Source organism: Chlamydotis macqueenii, chromosome 29, assembly GCF_036417535.1.
Source record: "Chlamydotis macqueenii isolate bChlMac1 chromosome 29, bChlMac1.mat, whole genome shotgun sequence".
NCBI lineage: Eukaryota > Metazoa > Chordata > Aves > Otidiformes > Otididae > Chlamydotis > Chlamydotis macqueenii.
Genome location: NC_141584.1, coordinates 1,986,638 through 2,006,287, shown reverse-complemented (window position 1 = coordinate 2,006,287; position 19,650 = coordinate 1,986,638). Strand labels below are relative to the sequence as shown.

Sequence of the window (19,650 nt, the reverse complement as noted above, 5' to 3'; positions counted from 1 at the left end):
TATCCTCTCTCCCTGCTCCCTCGGAGGGTGGGGGGAGTGAGCGAGCGACCGCGTAGTGCGGTCCCGACTGGGGCTGAACCCCGACAACGGGGCTCTGAGCGACCGGATCCGGTTGGAGACGCCCCTGCTCCCGGCCGGGTGCGGAACGAGGTGATTTTTCAGGCCCCTCCCACCCGAGCGCTCCGCGATTCTCCGATCGTTCCACGGTTTCACCCCTCCGGCAGCAGACAGACAGGCGCGGAGCAACCGCGCGCTACTCCCACGTCTCCGCCGACCTTCGCCTGCCGCGCCGTCAAACCGAGGCCTTTTCGGGAAGGGCGAGCAGGAATTGCTACGGAGGTGGCGGAAAAGCCGGGAAAAGCCGGGTGGACGAGCAGGCGGAAGCGCGGAACAGATTCCCAAGCAAATCCGGCCGGGAAAACCCCGACTTCCCGTTTGCCCCGAGCCCGCGGGAGGCGAAACGCGCCGCTAATTAACTCAAGGGCGAGAGGAGGAATCCGTCGGCTTTATCCCGCCTGCTGGGAGCCTCCGCCGGGATCCCACTCACCAGGTAGGCCACGAAGGCCAGGTAGACGACGCTGAGGACGGCGGCGCCGACGTACAGCGCCACGCGGTCGAGGGCCATGACGTAGGCCACCACGAAGTACATGTTGATGCCGCAGATCAGGAGGATCAGCCCGCCGCCAGCGATCCTCCAGAACCTGCCGGCAAAATCCGGAGCGGGGGGGAAAAGGGGCGGGGGGGTGAGGCGGAGGGGCCGGAGGAGACGCCGGAGGCGAGGAGGGGAGGGAAACGCGCGGCCGAGGCGGGCCGGGAGGCGATTCCCCCACGCACTCACAATCCGTTGGCGAAATCGTTCATGACGCTGGGCAGGCTGGTGAAGGTCAGGACCGGGATCAAAGCGAAGGGAAGCTGGCGAAGACGGAGCGGAAATCGTCGGGATTATCTCGGCGCGGACAAAGCGACGGCGTTTCCCCCGCAGCCAGCGCGGAGCGCGTCGCAGGGGCTTCCCCCGGGCCGCCAGCCGGAAGCGATTCCGGACCTCGGCTGCTCCGCGCCTCCCCCCCCGCTCGGCTCCGCAATCCCTGAAGGCAGCGGGAGCCCGAACAGCCGGCGCCGGACGGTCCCCGTCCCAAAACGCGGGCGCTGGGCTCACCTGGAGGCTCATGAGAACGTTTAGGAAGTCGTTCATGCCCGTCAGGTGCTCCACGTCCTGGAAGATGGCGACGAAGAGCGTGGGGGTGATGGCGATGGAGCGCGTCAGCAGCACCCGGGCGAAGCGGGACCAGCGCAGGTTCAGGAAGCCCTGCGGAAAAAACAACAAACAAACAAACAAACCAAAAAAAAAAAAGGGGAATCATCAAAATGAGGCAGGAAGGCTCGGGAACGGGGAGAACAGGGACGCAGCCGGCGCCCGGAGCGCTCATTACCTCCATGACGAACTGCCCGGAGTACGTCCCCGTCATGGTGGAGCTCTGGCCGGCGGCGAGGATGCCGATGGCCCAGATGTAGAGGGCGGCGGGGCCGAAGTAACAGCCCAGGACGACGCCCTGGAAGAGAAATTCGCGGCGGGGCCTCAGCGGGGTCCCACATCCGAGAGCGGGAGCGGAAAGAGCCAGCGGATTCCCTCGCGACCGGATCAACCGCGGGCAGAATTTCCCTCGTGAGCAAATTAACCGCGGGCAGAATTTCCCTCGTGACCAAACGAACCGCGGGCGCCGAGCGGAAAGAGAAGGAAGAAGCCATTTGAGGAGCGGCAGACGCGTTCCCCGTGGCGCCGGCGGCCGAGGCGACGCCTCCCGGGCTGCGGTTTCACCAACGCAGCTTCAGGACGGACGCGAGGAAAAACTTCGTCCCTCAAAAACCCGGCGGGGAGGCCGCGGGGCGAGGCCGGATGCGGCACGATCGGCACGGGGACCGGCAATTCCGCTCGGCCAAAGGGCTGGGGGCTCGGGGATCCCAAAACGCCTCCTCCCGCTTTTTTTCGGCCATCCCGGCACCGCTCCCGGCCTCCGCCGCTCTCCGTTCGCCCAAAGGCCGCGGCGGGAGGAGGGCGCGGGGCCGGCGGAGCTCACCCCTTTGTAGATGTCCACCTCCAGCGTCCGGTTGTCGTTGGGAAGAGCGAGGAGTGCGGGCTGCTGGCGTTGGCGCAGACGGCGTTCTGCAACGGCACGGAGCGCGGCGGGACGCGGGGTTGGCTCGGAGAAGCGAGGGCGAGCGGAAAAGGCCGCGCTGCGCGCGGAGCGCCTCGTCGGGTCGGTTTACACGGAAACAGTCGGCACCCCCGCTCTTTTTCCCCCGGAATACGCCGCTCCGGCTCCGCGCCGCCCCGTTTCTCCTCCAAGGCGAGGGCCGGGCCCCGGAAATCCCGATCCCGACTCACCACGTCCGCGTTGGTCTTCTGGAAGAAAGCCTCGGCGAAGACGGTCACCACGAAGACGTTGATGATGAAGGAGACAAAGAGAGCGATGCAGGACTCGATGAAGAAATATTTATTGGCCTCGCGGACTTCCCTCTTGTTGGCGCGGTCCACTTGCCGGGACTGGAAAGGAGACGGGGACAGCGGGAGGCTTGAGAAACGGGGATTTGCTGGTTTACTCCCGATATTCGGAATGAGACGGCGGGAAGCAGCTCCCGGGCGGGACGAGAACGCGCCGGAGGGGAGAAAGAGCAAACCCCAGCGCTTCCGGCCGAGAGATCGCTGCGCGTCCCGCCCCCGCGCGTAAAGCGCCGCGCCAGCGACCCCCCAGCCGCCCCCGGGGGCTCCCTCCCGTCCCGCTCCGAGCGTTTCGGGCCTCCCCGTCCGCGTCAGCGCGCGCGGGCGCTCACCTTGACCAAGGCGGAGTGCAGGTACATGTTGTGCGGCATGATGACGGCGCCCACGATGCCCACGGCCTGCTCCAGCTGCGGCGTTCCGCAATCCTGGCAGTAGGGGACGAAGAGCCCCTGAGCAGCTTCTCCTGGTCGGGTTTCACCGTGACGTACTGGGAGCGGAGAGAAAACAGCGGGATTCGGAGCGGAACGCGCGCCGGGGCCGCCCGTCCCGAGAGATTCGAGAGCCAAAACGCCGCCGCTTCGGGAAAAAAACCGGGCGCGAGCGGCCGCTCGTTAACAAAACGGCGCGGAGCGGCGCGTGCCGGACGACGGGCCGCGCATCGGAAACGCAGACCCGGCTTCAAACGGATTGCGTTTTGCGTCCGCGAAGGCAAAGTCTGTGGGGTTTTGGCGCCGAGCGGGCGCCGGAGCAGCGGCCACGGGGAGAGGGACGGCGGCGCCGAGCGGGCGCGGCGCAGGCGCAGAGCGAAGGGCGGCCGTACCTCGTATCCGAACGTCAGCGCCATGATGGTGATGAGGAAACCGAAGAACGCTTCCAGTTTCCGCAAGCCTGCCGGGGAAGGCGCGGGACCGTCAGGAACTGGAGAAAAACCCGATCTCGCGTTTAACTCCCGGCGTTCCGGAGGGGAAGTTACCGTATTTATCCAGGAAGAGAAACACGAAGGTGTCGGCGATGGTGATGAGCACGCCGCCCCACAGCGGGATCCTGCGAGAGACGGACACGGCGCCGGCTCAGCGAGCGCTTCCGCCGCCGCGAACCTCAGGGGCCAAAATATTTTTTTTTTTTCCTCTCGTTTGGGGACGGAACCGCCTGGCGCGAGGGTTTGTTCGCGGCCGAGGAGCCGCGGCGAGGGGCGAGCTTTGTTTTCCGCACACACGGCTCGGCTACGAGCGCTCTCCCCGCATCTCCGACAGCGGGAACGACGGAGAATTTTTAAGAGCTTCCCGGCGCGTCGGCGTTCCGAGCTTTCTGGCGGAAGAGGAAATTTTTCTGGCGGTCCTCTAAGGGAAATCTAAAACGTCCCAGGAAAACTGCGGCCGGTTTCGGCGTCTCCGCGGTCGGAGCGAAAACAAACGCCAGAAAACAGAAAGGGGCGCCGAGGGCTGAGCCAGCTCAGCCGGCTGATGAATCACGCTCCGCCAAGAGCCGATTTCGGAAGATTCGGGGAAATAAATGAGGTTTTTTGGCACAGAGGGCGTCGCTTCCTCAATCCTAAGGAGGGGACTCATTTCCCGTCGCCCTCCGACGCCGGAACCCGACTCACTTCCCCACGGACAGCAGGTTGATGGCGATGGCGGAGCCGATGACTTCCTGCATGTCGGATCCGATGATGGCGAGCTCGACCATCAGCCAGAGGATAATCCGGGGAACCTGCCGGGAAAGAAACGCCCGGCACCGTGAGACACAGGGAAAACACCTCGTCTCCGTTCCCGTTCCCTGAGCGCGGGGTTGCGGCGAGGGCGCGGTCGGGAGCGCTGTCCCCTCCCCGGCCGCGGCGAGGAAAACACGCGGCCGATTGCGAACGCCCGGCTGATCCGGAGGAGAAATGCGGGTTCCCTGTGGCAATCCCGGGAGGAGGCTCCCGGCTCGCTTATCCAACCCAAATGACTCGCCCCCACGCGCCCCACTCGTTGCGAGAGCGAAACCGGGTGATTCCGCGCGCCCGGGAGCCCGGAGCTGCTTCCCGGAGCCGGGCCGGTGACGAAGGCTCGGAGTCGGACGAGACGCGGCGAACCGCACGGAGCCGGGGCCGGCCCCAGCTCCCCGCTCCGCCGCGCTCCTCCTCAGGCGAACGCGACGCTCTTACGCAAGCCCCGAGGATTTCTCAAGCGGGGAAATCCGACAGCCACGGCATTCGCTTTTTTTTCCCGTTTCTCTCCTGGCCATTCCTTCGGCTCCTTCGAGCAGCAGGAGTTTCAGCTTCCGGAGGCGGCGCTCCGAGCGGAAAAGCTGAAATCCTGCGCTTTATTCCCCACTCTGTCCGCAATTCCCCGGCAAACGCCGGGACGTTCGCCCCACCTCCCTCCTCCGCTTTCCTTTTTCCACCGGGACCTGAAGCGTCCCTCGTTCGCTCTCCCAACAGCCCTAACGAGCCCTTTGCTGGTGCTCGTTAGGCTTACAATTAAATCTTCCTCTCAATTTGCCTCACCGGGAAAAAAAAATGAATTTAATCCCCCAGCTCCTGGGACAGCGAAGACGTGAAAATAGATTTTGGCAACCGGAACGCGAGCCCGGCACGAGCCCGGCCTAAATACCTCCTCTCGGGGAGGCTTTGGCACTTAACGAGCCGCAGCGAGGCTTGACGAGCCCCGGGGCGAGGGAGCCCCGCGGGCCGATCCCGAGAGGCTCTCGGCGCGGCGCCGGGGGTCACCCACCTTCTGGTACTGGCGGTTGCAGACTTCGGCGAGGTGCAGCCCCGTGACGACGCCCAGCTGGCCGCCAGCCGCTGCAGGAGCAGCCCGATGACGGTCGCCAGCAGCAGCACCCACAGCAGCTGAGGGAGAAGGGAAAAAAGGGAATGGGCGCGCCGGGAGAGGCGGGAACGGCGGCCGCCAGCCGGGTCCCCCAATCCCCCCGCGACGCCTGCGTCCCGCGCGCGGTTTTAGGAACCGCCGGCCTTTAAAAACACACGCTGTTGACATTTAGAGGGTGGTTTACGCGCCCCGGGCCGGCACAGGAAGGATTAAAATCGCGGAGTCGCGGCTGGAGAGCGGATACAGGAGCCCCCTGCTCTGCCCTTCCCCTTATCCGGGGTGCTCCCGGCTCGGCGGCAGCGGCTCCCGCCCCGAAACGCGGACGGGGCCGCGGGTTTGCACGACTCCCGGCGCTTCGCCGGCGGGTTTCCGCGCCGACCTTAAATCCGGCGACGGCCCGGACTGCAAATCCGACTCGATGTTGCCCGGATCCAGGTAGGCGATGCTCATCAGAAAGCCCGGCCCCGTGAACGCCCAGAGCTTGCGGAAGCTGAAGCAGGAATGCTACGGAACGGGGAGAGAGGACGGAGAGGTCGGAAGCCAGCCCGGCCGCGGAGCGCTCTCCTAAACCGCCCCGGCTGCCGGGCGTTCAAATAAAAACCGCGGAAGGGCCGGGCTCCGGGTTTCATTTCTTCGGGGCTGAGATCAGCCCGCTCTTCAGTCGCGTCCCAAACTCCGCAGCAGCTCCGGTCCTCGGCCCGGGAGTTCAGGAGCGGATTCTGGGACGGGCTGGGAGACGAACCCCCCCGCGCGTCTGCGGCCCGAAACGGCGCCGAAGGGGGCGCCTGGGCCCCCCTGGAAGGGGCCAAAGCCGCTACGGAGGCCGGCGAAAAGATTCCCGCTCCTTTTCCCCGATAAGGGGACAAAGAGCCAAGGTCCCCTCCCCCGGGGCGACCGAAATCCCGTAGGGAATGATTAACTCCGCAGGAGATCCCGCACCCTCTCCTCCCCCAGCCCCCCGGCCCCCCAGCCCGGCCGCCCTTCCCAGTCCGGCCAAGAACGGCTCCGGCGCCCAGAGGAACGGCTCCGGCGCCCAGAGGAACGGCCCCGGCGCCCAGAGGAACGGCTCCGGCGCCCAGCGGAACGGCTCCGGCGCCCAGAGGAACGGCTCCGGCGCCCAGCGGAACGGCTCCGGCGCCCAGAGGAATGGCTCCGGCGCCTAGAGGAACGGCTCCGGCGCCCAGCGGAACGGCTCCGGCGCCCAGAGGAATGGCTCCGGCGCCCAGAGGACCGGCTCCGGCGCCCAGAGGAATGGCTCCGGCGCCCAGGGGAACGGCTCCGGCGCCCAGGGGAACGGCTCCGGCGCCCAGAGGACCGGCTCCGGCGCCCAGAGGAACGGCTCCGGCGCCCAGAGGAACGGCTCCGGCGCCCAGAGAAATGGCTCCGGCGCCCAGAGGAACGGCTCCGGAACGGCTCCGGCGCCCAGAGGAACGCTCCGGCGCCCAGAGGAACGGCTCCGGCGCCCAGAGAAATGGCTCCGGCGCCCAGAGGAACGGCTCCGGAACGGCTCCGGCGCCCAGAGGAACGGCTCCGGCGCCCAGAGGAACGGCTCCGGCGCGGCGCCCGGCGCTCCCGGGTTTGTTTTCCCGCTGGGGATTTTTTCCCCGCTCACCGTTTCGTCCTCGGGAATGGGGATCTTGCTGTCGAAGTAGGTGGCGAAGGGCTCCTCGGCGGAGCCGTCCGGCGGCTGCAGCGGGTTCATGCTGCTGGAAACGGTGCTGACGACCTCGCCGCGCTCCCCAGAGGCGTCTTCTGCGGGACGGGGGAGGCGGAAAAAGGAGGAGAAGTGAGCGAGGGGCCCGAAAACCACGGCAAAAAAACCCGGCAAGGGCCCGGCAAGACCCGAGAGCCAGCGCTAACGGGGTCGTTAAGAGCCGCAACGGCGGCCCCGCCGTATTCCCGGCCGGATTCGCCGCCACCCGGAGAAAGCCCCGGCTGATCGCGCCCCGCCGGCCCCGTCCCGAATTCTCCTGGCTCTCCGCGAGGAGCTGAGGCCGGGAACGCCGCGCCCGTTCGCGAGCCGGCGCCGGTCGTCCCTCCCCCCAGAGCCAGCCCTGACGGATTTTTTCAGCCCGGTTTCTCCCATTTAACGGGCGAGGGAGGCGCGCGGCGTTACTCCGGCCGGGAAATCGCGCCGAGGCTCCGCGATCTCCCCGTCTCCCCGCAGAGCCCCTCTCCCGAATCCAGCCCGGACTCACTCCCGCTCGCCCGACGTGGCATTTTGCTCCCGGCGAGGACTCGCGCCCCGGCTAGCTTTTTATTTTCTTCCCGATTGCATCATCAGAGTAAACTCAAGTTGGCGGCTCCTCCTTTTTTTTTTTTTTTTTTTTGGTTTTGTTTTCCCTCCCTCCCAAATACCTGGCGGGGCAGCCGGCCCGGTTACGTGACGGATTTCCAGCCGCCCGCGCCTCGGCGGGCGGCAGCGGATCGCCCGGGCTCGTTTGGCTCGTTAACGAGGCGTCAATCTCCCGCCGGGGTCACCCCGAAAGTTTGGTTTTTTTTTTTTTTTTTGGCGGGATAAAGGGATTTGTGAGAGGGAAGGTGGGCGTCGGAGCGGCCTTACCGTAGGACGCGTTCCGGTCCGCGTCCAGTTCCCCATGGCGGGACGCTGGCGGCGGGACTGGTTTAGACTGGGCACGCTGGCTGCGAAAAAGAGAAAAAACACCAAAAAAAAAAATCAAGAAGAAGAAAAACCTTAAAAAAAAGAACCAACCGGCAGGGACGGATCGACGTTCCCGAGTTTTTCCGGCTCGGAATAACCCGGCGGAGCCCGGAGGGGAGCGTTCTCCCCGGGAAACCGCTGGAAACTCCGGTCGCGACGCCGCGGAGAAGGGGCGAGCGGGGCAAAGCGCAGCGGCCGGGCTTCGGAGGGCGCCCGCCGTGGGGCTCCGGCCGCGGAAACGGGAGCGGAATTCCCTTCCGACAAAAAATTCCCACCCCTCCGCTCCCGGGGCAGCCACGCCGCGCCCCAGATGCGGCACCCGAAGTGAATTTTCGGGCCGCGACGGATTTCGAAGCCTAAGCCAGGCAGAAAGGAGCCGGGATCTGGGACGGGGCTGGGGATGAAGCCGGGGTTTCCTCCGGGATTTCAACACCAAACATTCCCGAGCCCCTCAGAACTCCGATCGGGACGGGAAGCGCTCGATCCCCCTCAAAGCTCGCGGTCGCTTAACGAGCGATTTCCTCCTAACGAGGCAAAAGAAGACACGGAAGGAAAACGTTGGCCAGGAATTCATTCTGAAGCGATTCCAACCAATTTTCGCTTCCCAAAAATGAATCCTCCGGCTCCGGCGCCGGCTCCGGCGGCGGTGCGTAACCAGGCCGCTTAAAATAATCCGGAGAGGATCGCTCCGCGCCATCGTTCCGGCGGTTTATCCGAATAAACTCCGGGTTCCGCGGCAGCCGGGACAACAGAAGGAGCGAAGCAGGCCGCGCGCTCCGGGAATTCCGGGCTCCGCGCCGAATTCCACGCCGAATCCGGAGGCGGACGCCGCCGAGGCTGCGGCAAAGCTTTGATCTCGGCGGGCGCTTCCGTTATTTCCCATTTTTTCCGCGGCGCTCACCCCGGCGGCGCGTCCCGCGGAACGCTCGCTTCCTCGGGGGCGGCGGCGCGGATCCGTTGCCGGCCCAGCCCCCCGCCGCCGTATCTCCTCGGAAAACGCAGCCCGGTCCGGGCGGGGGCCGCGCCGGCGCCCCTATCTCCGCCGGCAGCCGCGGGCGGGGAGCGCTCTCCCCGGGCGCACCCACGGATTCATCGCCCCTTCCACCCCTAAGCTCCGTATTCCCGCTCCAGCCTTCCCGGGAGGAACGTTCCTCGGGATAAGGCGAGAAACCGAGCGAACAACGGATCGGTTCTTCCGCGGTTTTTTCCGCCGAGGAAACCGGGACCGCGGCTCCGGCCGCGACGGGAGCGAAGCCGAGGAGCCGCCGACGCGGAGCCTCCGGGGTTTTGTCCGGCCGGCGCTGGCTCCTCGGCGCCGCGTCCCAGATCCCGGCCTTCGGAAAAACCGCGGAGAGTCACCCCGGAGGGTTCATCCCTGCGGGATTCCTCCTCGCCCGCGCTCCCGCCGCCGGCCGGAGAAGGTGACAGCGGGGGAGGCGAGGAGGCTGCAGCGGCGTCGCCTCCGCTTCCCGGCGCGAGGACGGCTCCGGAACGGGCGGGACGAGCGCGTTCCCGGCTAATCGGGACGGCCTGGATGCGCGGGGCGACGCGCTCGCCGTGCTCATCCCGGCGTACTCCGCTAGGAAGACGCAAACGCTCCGGATTCGTCGCCGCGGAAGGCGAAGGCCGCCCGGGAAACGCACGACCTGGAAGCGAGGAGCGGATCTCCTCCTCGTCCCGCTCGATCCGGAGCCGATCCGCGATTCCGGAGGCTCTGCGATTCCGGAGCCGGCCCGCCAAGCCCCAGGCCCGTTCCCGCGCCCCACGCGGAGCCGAGCGCGGCGTCGCGCTTCCCGAGGCGTCGCCGCAGAGGCCGGCCCGCGCTCTGCCCGGGAAAATTCCGGCTCGCGCTCCCGCCGGGAACCGGGGACGCGGATCCCGGCCAGGGCCCCCCCGCCCCCCACCCCGGGGACACCCCAAGGTCACCGGGGGTCCCCGAGCCCCTGGAACGGGCTGGGGGTGGGGGGCAGTGCAGCTCCAGGCCGCCCCCCCCCCCCAAAACACAGGCAAGGGACCCCCCCCAGGGATCGCCCCCCCCCCCGAGCACCCAGGGGACCCCCAGGGATCGCCCCCCCCCCCCCCCGCGCACCCCGTTGATCGCTCAGCCATCACCCCCCGCCCCCCCCCACCCAAGGGACCCCCCCCAGCCTCACCCAGGGGTGCTCCCCCCCCCCCCAGCCCCTCGCTCACCTCCCCCCGCCGCCGCCGCCGCCTCATGGCCCGGCCGGGGCCCGCCCCGCCCCCCCCGGCCCGCCCCGCCCCCCCGTGACGCGGCTGGGCGCGACCGGGACAAGGGGGGGGGGGACACACACACACGGGGACGGGGGGGACACACGGGGACGGGGACACGGGGAACACGGGGGGGACACGGGGGGACACACGGGGACGGGGGTAACACGGGGGGGGGGAGACGGAGATGGGGGGGACACGGACGACATGGGGATTGGGGGACACGGGGGGGGGACACGGGATTGGGGGGACACGGGGGGGGGACACGGGGATTGGGGGGACACGGGGGGGGGACACGGGGACGTGGGGGACACAGCGAACACGAGGGACACGGGGGGGGGACGACACGGGGAACGTGGGGGACACGGGGGGGGACACACGAGCGACACGAGGGACACAGGACACGGGGGGGGACACACGGGGGGGACACGGGACGACATGGGATTGGGGGACACGGGGGGGACACAGCAGGGGATGACACGGGGAACGTGGGGGGACACACGAGGGACATGAGGGACACAGGGGACGGGGGGGACACGAGGGGGGGACACGGGGGGGACAAGGGGTGGGGGGGACCGGGGGGGGACACGGGAGACAGCGGGGACACGAGGGACACGGGGGACGTGGGGGACACGGGGGGAACACGACGGGGGACGTGGGGGGGGACACGGGGGGCACAAGGAGTGGGGGACATGGGGGGGGACACGGGGGGCACAGCGAACACGGGGGGGGACACGGGGGGCACAGGGGACAGGGGGACACGGGGGGGGCGGGGACACGGGGGGGCCACAGTGACAGCTGCTCTTTCCCAGAATTCCCCTCACTCCGCGCATTCCCGTGAAAAATTCCCATTTTTTTCCTCAATTTTCCCTTCCCCCCCCCCCCCCAAAGCGACCCCTTCCCGCGAGCCGAACCCGCGGCCCCCGGAATTCCGGGAGCGTTGGTCGGGAAGCACGGATGAGCGCGGAGAGCTGGGACGGGGGCGACCGGAGCGCGACACCCCGCCTCACCCCGGAAAGCCGCTCCGGAAAAATCGGAGGCCTTGGCCCGGCAAAGCGGCCGGCAGCGGCTTCCGGAATCCCGAGCATTTTGGGACGAATCCTGAATCCCGGGGTATTTTGGGACGAATCCCCAGGTATTTTGGGATAAATTCCCCAAATCCCAGAGCATTTTGGGATGAATTCCCAGGCATTTTGTGACGACTCCCCAAATCCCAGGGTATTTTGGGATGAATCCCTGAATCCCAGGGTATTTTGGGATGAATCCCCAGGCATTTTGGATAAATCCCCAAATCCCAGGGTATTTTGGGACGAATCCCTGAATCCCAGGGTATTTTGGGACGAATCCCCAGGTATTTTGGGATAAATTCCCCAAATCCCAGAGCATTTTGGGATGAATTCCCAGGCATTTTGTGACGACTCCCCAAATCCCAGGGTATTTTGGGATGAATCCCTGAATCCCAGGGTATTTTGGGATGAATCCCTGAATCCCAGGGTATTTTGGGATGAATCCCCAGGCATTTTGGGATAAATCCCCAAATCCCAGGGTATTTTGGGACGAATCCCTGAATCCCAGGGTATTTTGGGACGAATCCCCAGGTATTTTGGGATAAATTCCCCAAATCCCAGAGCATTTTGGGATGAATTCCCAGGCATTTTGTGACGACTCCCCAAATCCCAGGTATTTTGGGATGAATCCCTGAATCCCAGGGTATTTTGGGATGAATCCCCAGGCATTTTGTGACAATTCCCAAATCCCAGGGTATTTTGGGACGAATCCCTGAATCCCAGGGTATTTTGGGACGAATCCGCAGGTACTGTGGCACAATTCCCGAATCCCGGGGTGTTTCGGCTCGGCGATCCGGCCGGAACAGGCGTTTTCCGTACTCACCCAGCTCGCAGGCGGGCGCGCTCCGCCCCGGGGCGGAATTTTCGGGCATGCCGTTCCCGTTTCCCTCTCCCTCGCCGCTTTCCCGCTCCGCATCCCGCTCCCCTTATAAAGCGGCGCCCCACCCTTCCCCGCCGCCTCCCCTCCCTCTCTCCCCGCTCCGGCGCTCCGGAATTCTCCGCGGGAGGACAACCCGCACGCGGCCTCCGCTCCAACCTTATCGTTTATCACCACATCCATAAAATCCCGGCGGCCGACAGCGGAGCCGAGCGCTTTGACGCGGAATCCCGGGCCCCGCTCCGCGTTATCGGCCGGGAACGCCCGGATCAAACGGCGCCGGCTCCGGCAATCCGCGCGGCCCGGACTCTGCTCCGCCGCGGCGATTTTTTTGCGGATCGCGGCCCGACCCGGCGTTTGCCGGCCGCCGCTCCGGATCGATCCGCTGATACGGCGCCGTCCCGTCCCGCTCCGGATCGATCCGCAGCCGTATCAGCCGTTCCCGTGCCGTGGCGAGCGATAACCCCGCGCTTTTTCTTTTTCCCCCTTTTTTCGCTCCGTAAAAAACCGCCTCCGCCGCCTTCCCCCCCCCCCACCCCCCCGATAAGCAACAGCTGAATGCGCAACGCTTCCCGAATCACCGGGGCAAAGACCCGGAGCGTGCGTGACCGGCGCCACGCGCCCCGGATTCCCGGCGGGGTTTGGGATCCGGGCGGAGGCGGGGGAAGGGATGAGCATCCCTGAGGATTCGGGGAAGAGCGGGGGAGCTGCCGAAGGGCCGGGAAGCGGGAAGGGAGCGCCTGGTTTTTGGGGAAGGGGGCGGCCGAAGGGGTTTGGGCGCGGGTTTAACCCTGGTGCCAGGGCTCAGAGGGCCAGGGAACGGGTTTAAGCCAGCTCTGGCGCTCGAAAAGCCACGGAACCAGTTTAGGAGCGGGTTTAACCCCCGGCTCTGGTGACCGAAGGGTCAGGGAAGGGGCTCAGCGCCCGGCTCCGGTGCTCGGGGCCAGGGAAGGGCTTTGGGAAGGTCTTGGGAAGGGCTTGGGAAGGGCTTTGGAAGGGGCTTTGGGAAGGGGGCTTTGGGAAGGGGCTTTGGGAAGGGGGCTTGGAAGGGCTTGGGAAGGGGGCTTGGGAAGGGGGCTTTGGAAGGGGGCTTGGAAGGGGGCTTGGGAAGGGGGCTTGGGGAAGGGGGCTTGGGAAGGGGGCTTTGGGAAGGGGGCTTGGGAAGGGGGCTTTGGGAAGGGCTTTGGGAGGGGGCTTTGGGAAGGGGGCTTTGGGAAGGGGGCTTTGGGAAGGGGGCTTGGGGAAGGGGCTTGGGAAGGGGGCTTTGGGAAGGGCTTTGGGAAGGGGGCTTTGGGAAGGGCTTTGGAAGGGGGCTTTGGAAGGGGCTTGGGGAAGGGGGCTTGGGAAGGGGGCTTGGGGAAGGGGGCTTGGAAGGGGGCTTTGGGAAGGGCTTTGGAAGGGGGCTTTGGGAAGGGGGCTTGGGAAGGGGCTTTGGGAAGGGCTTGGGGAAGGGGGCTTTGGGAAGGGGGCTTTGGGAAGGGGGCTTTGGGAAGGGGGCTTTGGGAAGGGGGCTTTGGGAAGGGCTTGGGGAAGGGGCTTGGAAGGGGGCTTTGGGAAGGGGGCTTGGGAAGGGGGCTTTGGGAAGGGCTTTGGGAAGGGGCTTTGGGAAGGGGGCTTTGGGAAGGGCTTGGGGAAGGGGGCTTTGGGAAGGGGGCTTTGGGAAGGGCTTGGGGAAGGGGGCTTTGGAAGGGGGCTTTGGGAAGGGGGCTTGGGAAGGGGGCTTTGGAAGGGCTTTGGGAAGGGGGCTTTGGGAAGGGGGCTTTGGGAAGGGGGCTTTGGGAAGGGGGCTTTGGGAAGGGGGCTTTGGAAGGGCGCTTTGGGAAGGGCTTTGGAAGGGGGCTTTGGGAAGGGGGCTTTGGGAAGGGGGCTTTGGGAAGGGGGCTTTGGGAAGGGCTTGGAAGGGGGCTTTGGGAAGGGGGCTTGGGGAAGGGGGCTTGGGAAGGGGGCTTTGGAAGGGGGCTTGGGAAGGGGGCTTTGGAAGGGCTTTGGGAAGGGGGCTTTGGGAAGGGGGCTTTGGGAAGGGCTTTGGGAAGGGGGCTTTGGGAAGGGCGCTTTGGGAAGGGCTTGGGGAAGGGGGCTTTGGGAAGGGGCTTTGGAAGGGGGCTTGGGAAGGGGGCTTTGGGAAGGGCTTTGGGAAGGGGGCTTTGGGAAGGGGGCTTTGGGAAGGGCTTTGGGAAGGGGGCTTTGGGAAGGGCGCTTTGGAAGGGCTTGGGAAGGGGGCTTTGGGAAGGGGGCTTTGGGAAGGGGGCTTGGGAAGGGGGCTTTGGGAAGGGGGCTTGGGAAGGGGGCTTTGGGAAGGGCTTTGGAAGGGGGCTTTGGGAAGGGGGCTTTGGAAGGGCGCTTTGGGAAGGGCTTTGGGAAGGGGGCTTTGGGAAGGGGGCTTGGGAAGGGCTTTGGGAAGGGGCTTTGGGAAGGGGGCTTTGGGAAGGGGGCTTTGGGAAGGGCGCTTTGGGAAGGGCTTTGGAAGGGGGCTTTGGAAGGGGGCTTGGGGAAGGGCGCTTTGGAAGGGCTTTGGGAAGGGGGCTTGGGGAAGGGGGCTTTGGGAAGGGGGCTTTGGGAAGGGCTTTGGGAAGGGGGCTTTGGGAAGGGCGCTTTGGAAGGGCTTGGGGAAGGGGGCTTTGGGAAGGGGGCTTTGGGAAGGGGCTTTGGGAAGGGCTTTGGGAAGGGGGCTTTGGGAAGGGCGCTTTGGGAAGGGCTTGGGGAAGGGGCTTTGGAAGGGGGCTTTGGGAAGGGGGCTTTGGGAAGGGCTTTGGGAAGGGGCTTTGGGAAGGGGGCTTTGGGAAGGGCTTTGGGAAGGGGGCTTTGGGAAGGGGGCTTTGGGAAGGGGGCTTTGGAAGGGCTTTGGGAAGGGCTTGGGAAGGGGTTTAACCCCTGGATCCAACGCTCCGGGGCCCAGGGAATCAGTTTAGGAGCGGGTTTAACCCCCGGCTCTGGTGACCGAAGGGTCAGGGAAGGGGCTTAGGCCTAGCTCCAGGGCTCGGGGGGCCACAGAACCGGTTGAGAAGAACCGGGTGTAACCCCTCTGGTGCTCAGGGGCCAGGGAACCGGTTTCGTGCGGGCTGAAGCGCAGCTCCGGAGTCTGGAGGGCCAGGGACCGCGTCTGACGCCTGGTTCTGCTCCCTGAAGGGCCGGAGAGAAGGCTTAACGCCCGACACTGCCGCTCCGCGGGCCGGGGAGCGGGTTCAACCCCCGGCTCCGGGGCTCGAAGGCCCAAGGGAACCGGTTCAACCCCCGGGCCCGGCGCCGACCGCCCGCTGCGGCCGGCGAAGGGGGAGAGGGGGCCCCGCTCACCTGGCCTGGAGGCACCGGCTGCGCTACCGCGGGGCCGCCGGGGCGGGGCGGGGCGGGGCGGGGCGCTCAGCAGGGGGAGCCCGCGGCTCCGGGGGGCTCCGGGGGGCTCCGGGGGGGCCCGGCCCCCGCCGCGGGCCCGGGGAACCGGTTACGGGGGGCGCCGGGCCGGGCCCAGGCCCCGCTTCGCGCCCATCTCAGGCGTCACTTCCGCCCGCGGTCACGTGACCGGCCGCCGCCACGCGTGCGCCGCCGCCTCAGCCAACCGGCGCTCAGCTCCTCGGCGTGACCTTCGCCCTCCGACCCCGCGCGGTGACCCGCCAAGATGGCGCTGTCCGGGGCCGGCTGCCGCTGGCCGCTCTGGCGCTTCGGCCCCGGGCTCGGCCGCGTCCGGAGCCCGCTGGAGCCGGCGCCGAGGTGAGCGGGGGCCGAGCCGCGCCCCCCCCCCCCGGCACCGGTCACCGCTCAGGGTCACCCGCCCCCCCCCGGCCGCTGCGCAGCCCCCATTTCCCCCCCGGGATCCCCCCAGCGCCAGGCCCGGCCCCCCCGTTACCCCCCTGTTCCCCCCCCCCGTCCTTGTGCCGCCTCGACCCCCCCCGGCACTGGGGGAGCCCCCAAACTGCCCCCCCGTGTGGCCTCACCCCCCCAGACACTGGGGGAGCCCCCAAACCGCCCCCCCGATACCCCCCTGCCCCCCTCCGCCCCCCCTGTGCCTCCTCGCCCCCCCCCGGCACTGGGGGAGCCCCCAAACTGCCCCCCACCGTGTGGTCTCACCCCCCCCAGACACTGGGGGAGCCCCCAAACCGCCCCCCCCGGGTGCCCTGATCCCCCCCCCCGGCTGGGGGTCCCGGCACCCTGCCCTCCCTCCAGGCCCCCGCACCCCTGCGTCCCCCCTTTCCCCCCCCCCCCCCAAAAAAAAAATAACCCGGCGCGGGGGCCACGGGGGGGGTGGTGGGGGGGGGGTCGTTCCGTTTCGCCGCAGGCCCCCCCTCCGCTGCCTCTCCGCCAAAGCCGGCGCCCGGTCCTTCCTCTCGGCCCTGGCGTCCGGAGCCAAGCGCGTCGCCGGGCGCTCCGAGCGCTTTCTGCAGCGCCGCTTCCCGCGCTTCCACGTCCTCTACGCCACCTTCACCGAAGGTGGGGCCCGGGGTGGGGGGCGGTGGGCTCGAATCCGCCCTTCCCCCGGGAAACGGCCCTCCGCCTTCCGGCAGGAGTGCGAGCGCTTTTCCTGGAAGTGAAAGAAATCCGGGAAATCAAATCGCGGATGGCGCGGCAGAGCCTGAGCGCGCAGCAGCTTCCCTACCGCGAGATGGAGCGGCTGCGGCAGGTGCGGCGCGCGCGCCGGGAACGCCGCTCCGGGCCTCTCCGGCGCTCTTCCCTCGGGAAAAAGCGGCCGGGGTTCGCCTCCGAGCCTCGGCGGGGGCTGGGAGCGGGCGATTCCCGTGCGCGACGCCCGAAATCCGAGTTTGGGCGCTGCGGCCGGGGGCGCGGCGGTTGGTTTTGCGGGAATTTAGCGGAATTTGGCCGCCGGATCCCGATTCTCTCTCCTGCTTTCGCTGGCAGTTCCGCAGGGACGTGATCAAGGTCATTCCCGTGGGAATCATCGCCATCCCGCCCTTCGCCAACTTCTTGGTCATCGTCCTCATGTGAGTCCCGGCGGCGCCGCCGCCGTCTCCGGGCTCTCGCGCCGCAGAATCCTCGCAGAATTCCCTAAGAACCCTTGGAACGTCCCGCTCCCTGCCGCCGGAGCGAAATCCGGGCGTAAATCCCTGGATTTTTCAATCCTGCTCCCTGCCTTTCGCGTGCCGGGGGGGGCGGGGATCTCCGCGTGGTTTTTCCAGCCGCAGCGGAGAAGCTCCAGCGGCGTTCCGATTGCCCGGAGCGCTCCTCCCCGAGCTCGCCGCGGCCTTCGGAGGAGCCAGCCCCGTGGAGGAGCCGGGACGCGGAAGCGGAGCCGGGGGGATTCCTCCGCGGCCGGCAGCGTGCCGGAGCTTTTCCGACCTCGGCGATTCCGCGATTCCCGAGCTTTGCCGGAGCCGCCGCGGCGCTTTTCCTCCCCGGATCCCTTTCTCCTCTCCTCTCCCAGGTATTTCTTCCCGCGCCAGCTCCTGATCCGCCACTTCTGGACGCCCAGCCAGCAGCTGGAATTCCTGGACGCCTACGACGCCATCCGCCGGGATTCGTATCCGCACGTCCTGGAGAGTTTAACCCTGGCGGCGCGTTCCCTGCCGGACCCCCAGCTGCGGGACCGCCTGCGGGAGCTGTGCGCCGAGGTACGCGCGCTCCGAACGCCGCCGGGACGCTCCGAACGCCGCCGGGACGCTCCGAACGCCGCCGGGACGCGGCGGTGACGCGCGGCGCCGGCTTTTCCAGGTGCAGCGAGGATCCCAGCCGTGCGCGGCCGAGCTCTACGCCCTCAGGAGTTTGTTCTCGGGATCGCCGCTGGCTCTGAGCAAGCTGCGCGTCTCCCACGTGGTGAGCGCCCCCCCAAATCGCCGCGGCCCCCCCCCAGCGACGCTGCGTTCCCCCCCACGAAACCGCTCCCGTTTTGGGCGGAAAAAACGGACGCGAGCCGGAAACGCGCGCTGGCGGCCCCGAAACCGCCCGGGGAATTCGCGTGAGGCCGTCCCGTGCTCTCGCGGTGTGAGAATTCCCGGGCGCTCTCGCCGCATGCGGCACAATTAGCCAGCTAATTAACGAGGAACGCGATAACGAGGCCCGTCCGGGACGGCAGCTGTTCCCGAAGGGGTCGGACGCGCGTTTTCGGAGGCCGACGCCGCCCCTTCCCCCCTCCCCGTCCCCCAGAAAGCCCTGAGCCGCGTCCTGTTCCTCACGCCGCACCTGCCGGCGTTTCTCCTGCGGCGCCGCCTGCGCAGCCACGTCCTGGAGATCCGGCAGCTGGACCGCGCCGCGCTGCGCCTGGGCCTGGCCCAGCTCTCCGACGAGGAGCTGAGAGCGGTGAGGACGCCGCATCCCGGCCCCCGTCCCGGAGCCGCGGCGCGTTCCTCGCGGCCGCCGCGCCCGTTTCCCCGTTGCCGCGCTGAGCCGGCGTTGCGCGCGAGAGCGTTGCCGCGCCCCCGGCTCAGTTTTCCCGCGCTCCGCAGGCGTGTTACCTGCGCGGGCTGAACGGCGCGCGGCTGGCGGCCGGCGAGTGCCGGGCGTGGCTGGAGCAGTGGCTGGGCCTCTCCTGCAAGCTGCAAGGTAACGGCGGCGCCGCCTTTCCCCGGAGCGCCGATTCCGGGGGGGAATTTGGGGATAAACGGTGGCTTCATCCCCCCCACCCGCCTCCGCGACCTCGTTCCCGAGAGGAGGACGCGGAGCAGAGCGGGACAAACCCGGGAGAGCGGGGCCGCGGCGAGGGGAGCCCCGCGGCGGGCGCGGTTGTGCCGCGCTTGCGGCGCTCTCGGAATTTTTTAACATTTTTTTTTTTCCAATTTTCCAGCTTCGGAAGCTTCGCTCCTGGCGAACAGCATGGTCCTGCTCTCCCTCAACTACCTCAGGGCCAAGGAGTGAGCGGCGATCGCCCGGCGTCGCCGAAACGCCGCCGCCCGCGTGGCGTTTCCCTCCCTCCGGCTTCGTGCCACGGCTCCGCTCGTCGCGGCGATGCCGGGCTCAGGGAGGAGGCGGCTTCGCTTTTCCCGGCTCCCAATCCGCGGCGCCGGAGCGGCGAGCGAGCGTCTCCGCTCCCCGAGCTTGGGTTTCGCGGCTCCGCGCCGGGCACGGGGCGCGCGACGGCGTTTCTTTCCTCCGCCGAGCAGCCTCGCGCGGAAAAAAAACCTCCCCGAGGGGCTAAAATCCCCCAAAACCTTCCCGCTCCGCGTTCCCACAGCAAAATTCTCTTTTTTCAGCTTTTTTTTTTTCCAGGTTGGAATCGCCCAGGGCAGCACCGAGCTCCTCCCTCACCCCTCGGAGCAGAAAACCCCTCCCCACCCCCCCCAGCCCCCCCGGTTTTCGCGCCCCCCTCCGCCGCCGGGGGGGTTTCAGCCGCGCGGCGCCGTGCGCGTTTGACCGTTTCTTTTATTTTTACACTTAAATATTCTCTTTAAATACAGCGTCGGCACCGTGAGAAGAACGAAAACGGCTCCGGGAATAAAAAATATGAGGATGAGCTTTGGATTCACGGCGGAAAATGAAAAATAAAAATTAAAAAGCGGCTTCGCTGCGAGGGGGGAGGCGCGGGCGAGGGGGAGCCGGAGCCGCGGGGATTCGGGCGCCGAGGG

The 19,650-nt window shown here is 67.5% G+C and overlaps 2 protein-coding genes across 2 annotated transcripts; one reads left to right on the top strand and one right to left on the bottom strand.

Moving 5' to 3' along the window:
* Positions 1–36: 36 nt before the first annotated feature.
* SLC11A2 (solute carrier family 11 member 2) lies at positions 37–5,814 on the bottom strand. The gene is given in 16 exon segments (XM_086768892.1): positions 37–701; positions 839–912; positions 1,157–1,306; positions 1,431–1,550; positions 2,076–2,113; positions 2,116–2,161; positions 2,384–2,542; positions 2,830–2,948; positions 2,951–2,984; positions 3,318–3,385; positions 3,471–3,541; positions 4,101–4,207; positions 5,212–5,270; positions 5,273–5,330; positions 5,690–5,706; positions 5,709–5,814. Coding segments are annotated over 16 exon segments (1,401 nt in total). The 5' UTR covers positions 5,761–5,814; the 3' UTR covers positions 37–472.
* Positions 5,815–15,758: 9,944 nt separating this feature from the next.
* LETMD1 (LETM1 domain containing 1) lies at positions 15,759–19,012 on the top strand. Its single transcript, XM_086768897.1, has 9 exons — positions 15,759–15,850; positions 16,416–16,567; positions 16,642–16,757; positions 16,994–17,076; positions 17,517–17,703; positions 17,804–17,905; positions 18,236–18,388; positions 18,535–18,631; positions 18,873–19,012. Exons 1-9 carry the CDS (start codon positions 15,759–15,761, stop codon positions 18,941–18,943), a joined length of 1,053 nt encoding a protein of 350 aa, XP_086625023.1. The 3' UTR covers positions 18,944–19,012.
* The last annotated feature ends 638 nt before the right edge of the window (positions 19,013–19,650 follow it).

Coding starts and splice junctions, on each gene's coding strand:
- LETMD1 (XM_086768897.1), top strand. CDS start 15,759: ATGGCGCTGTCCGGGGCCGGCTGCCGCTGGCCGCTCTGGCGCTTCGGC. Junction 15,851..16,415: donor CCGCTGGAGCCGGCGCCGAG/GTGAGCGGGGGC, acceptor GTTTCGCCGCAG/GCCCCCCCTCCGCTGCCTCT. Junction 18,389..18,534: donor CCGACGAGGAGCTGAGAGCG/GTGAGGACGCCG, acceptor CGCGCTCCGCAG/GCGTGTTACCTGCGCGGGCT.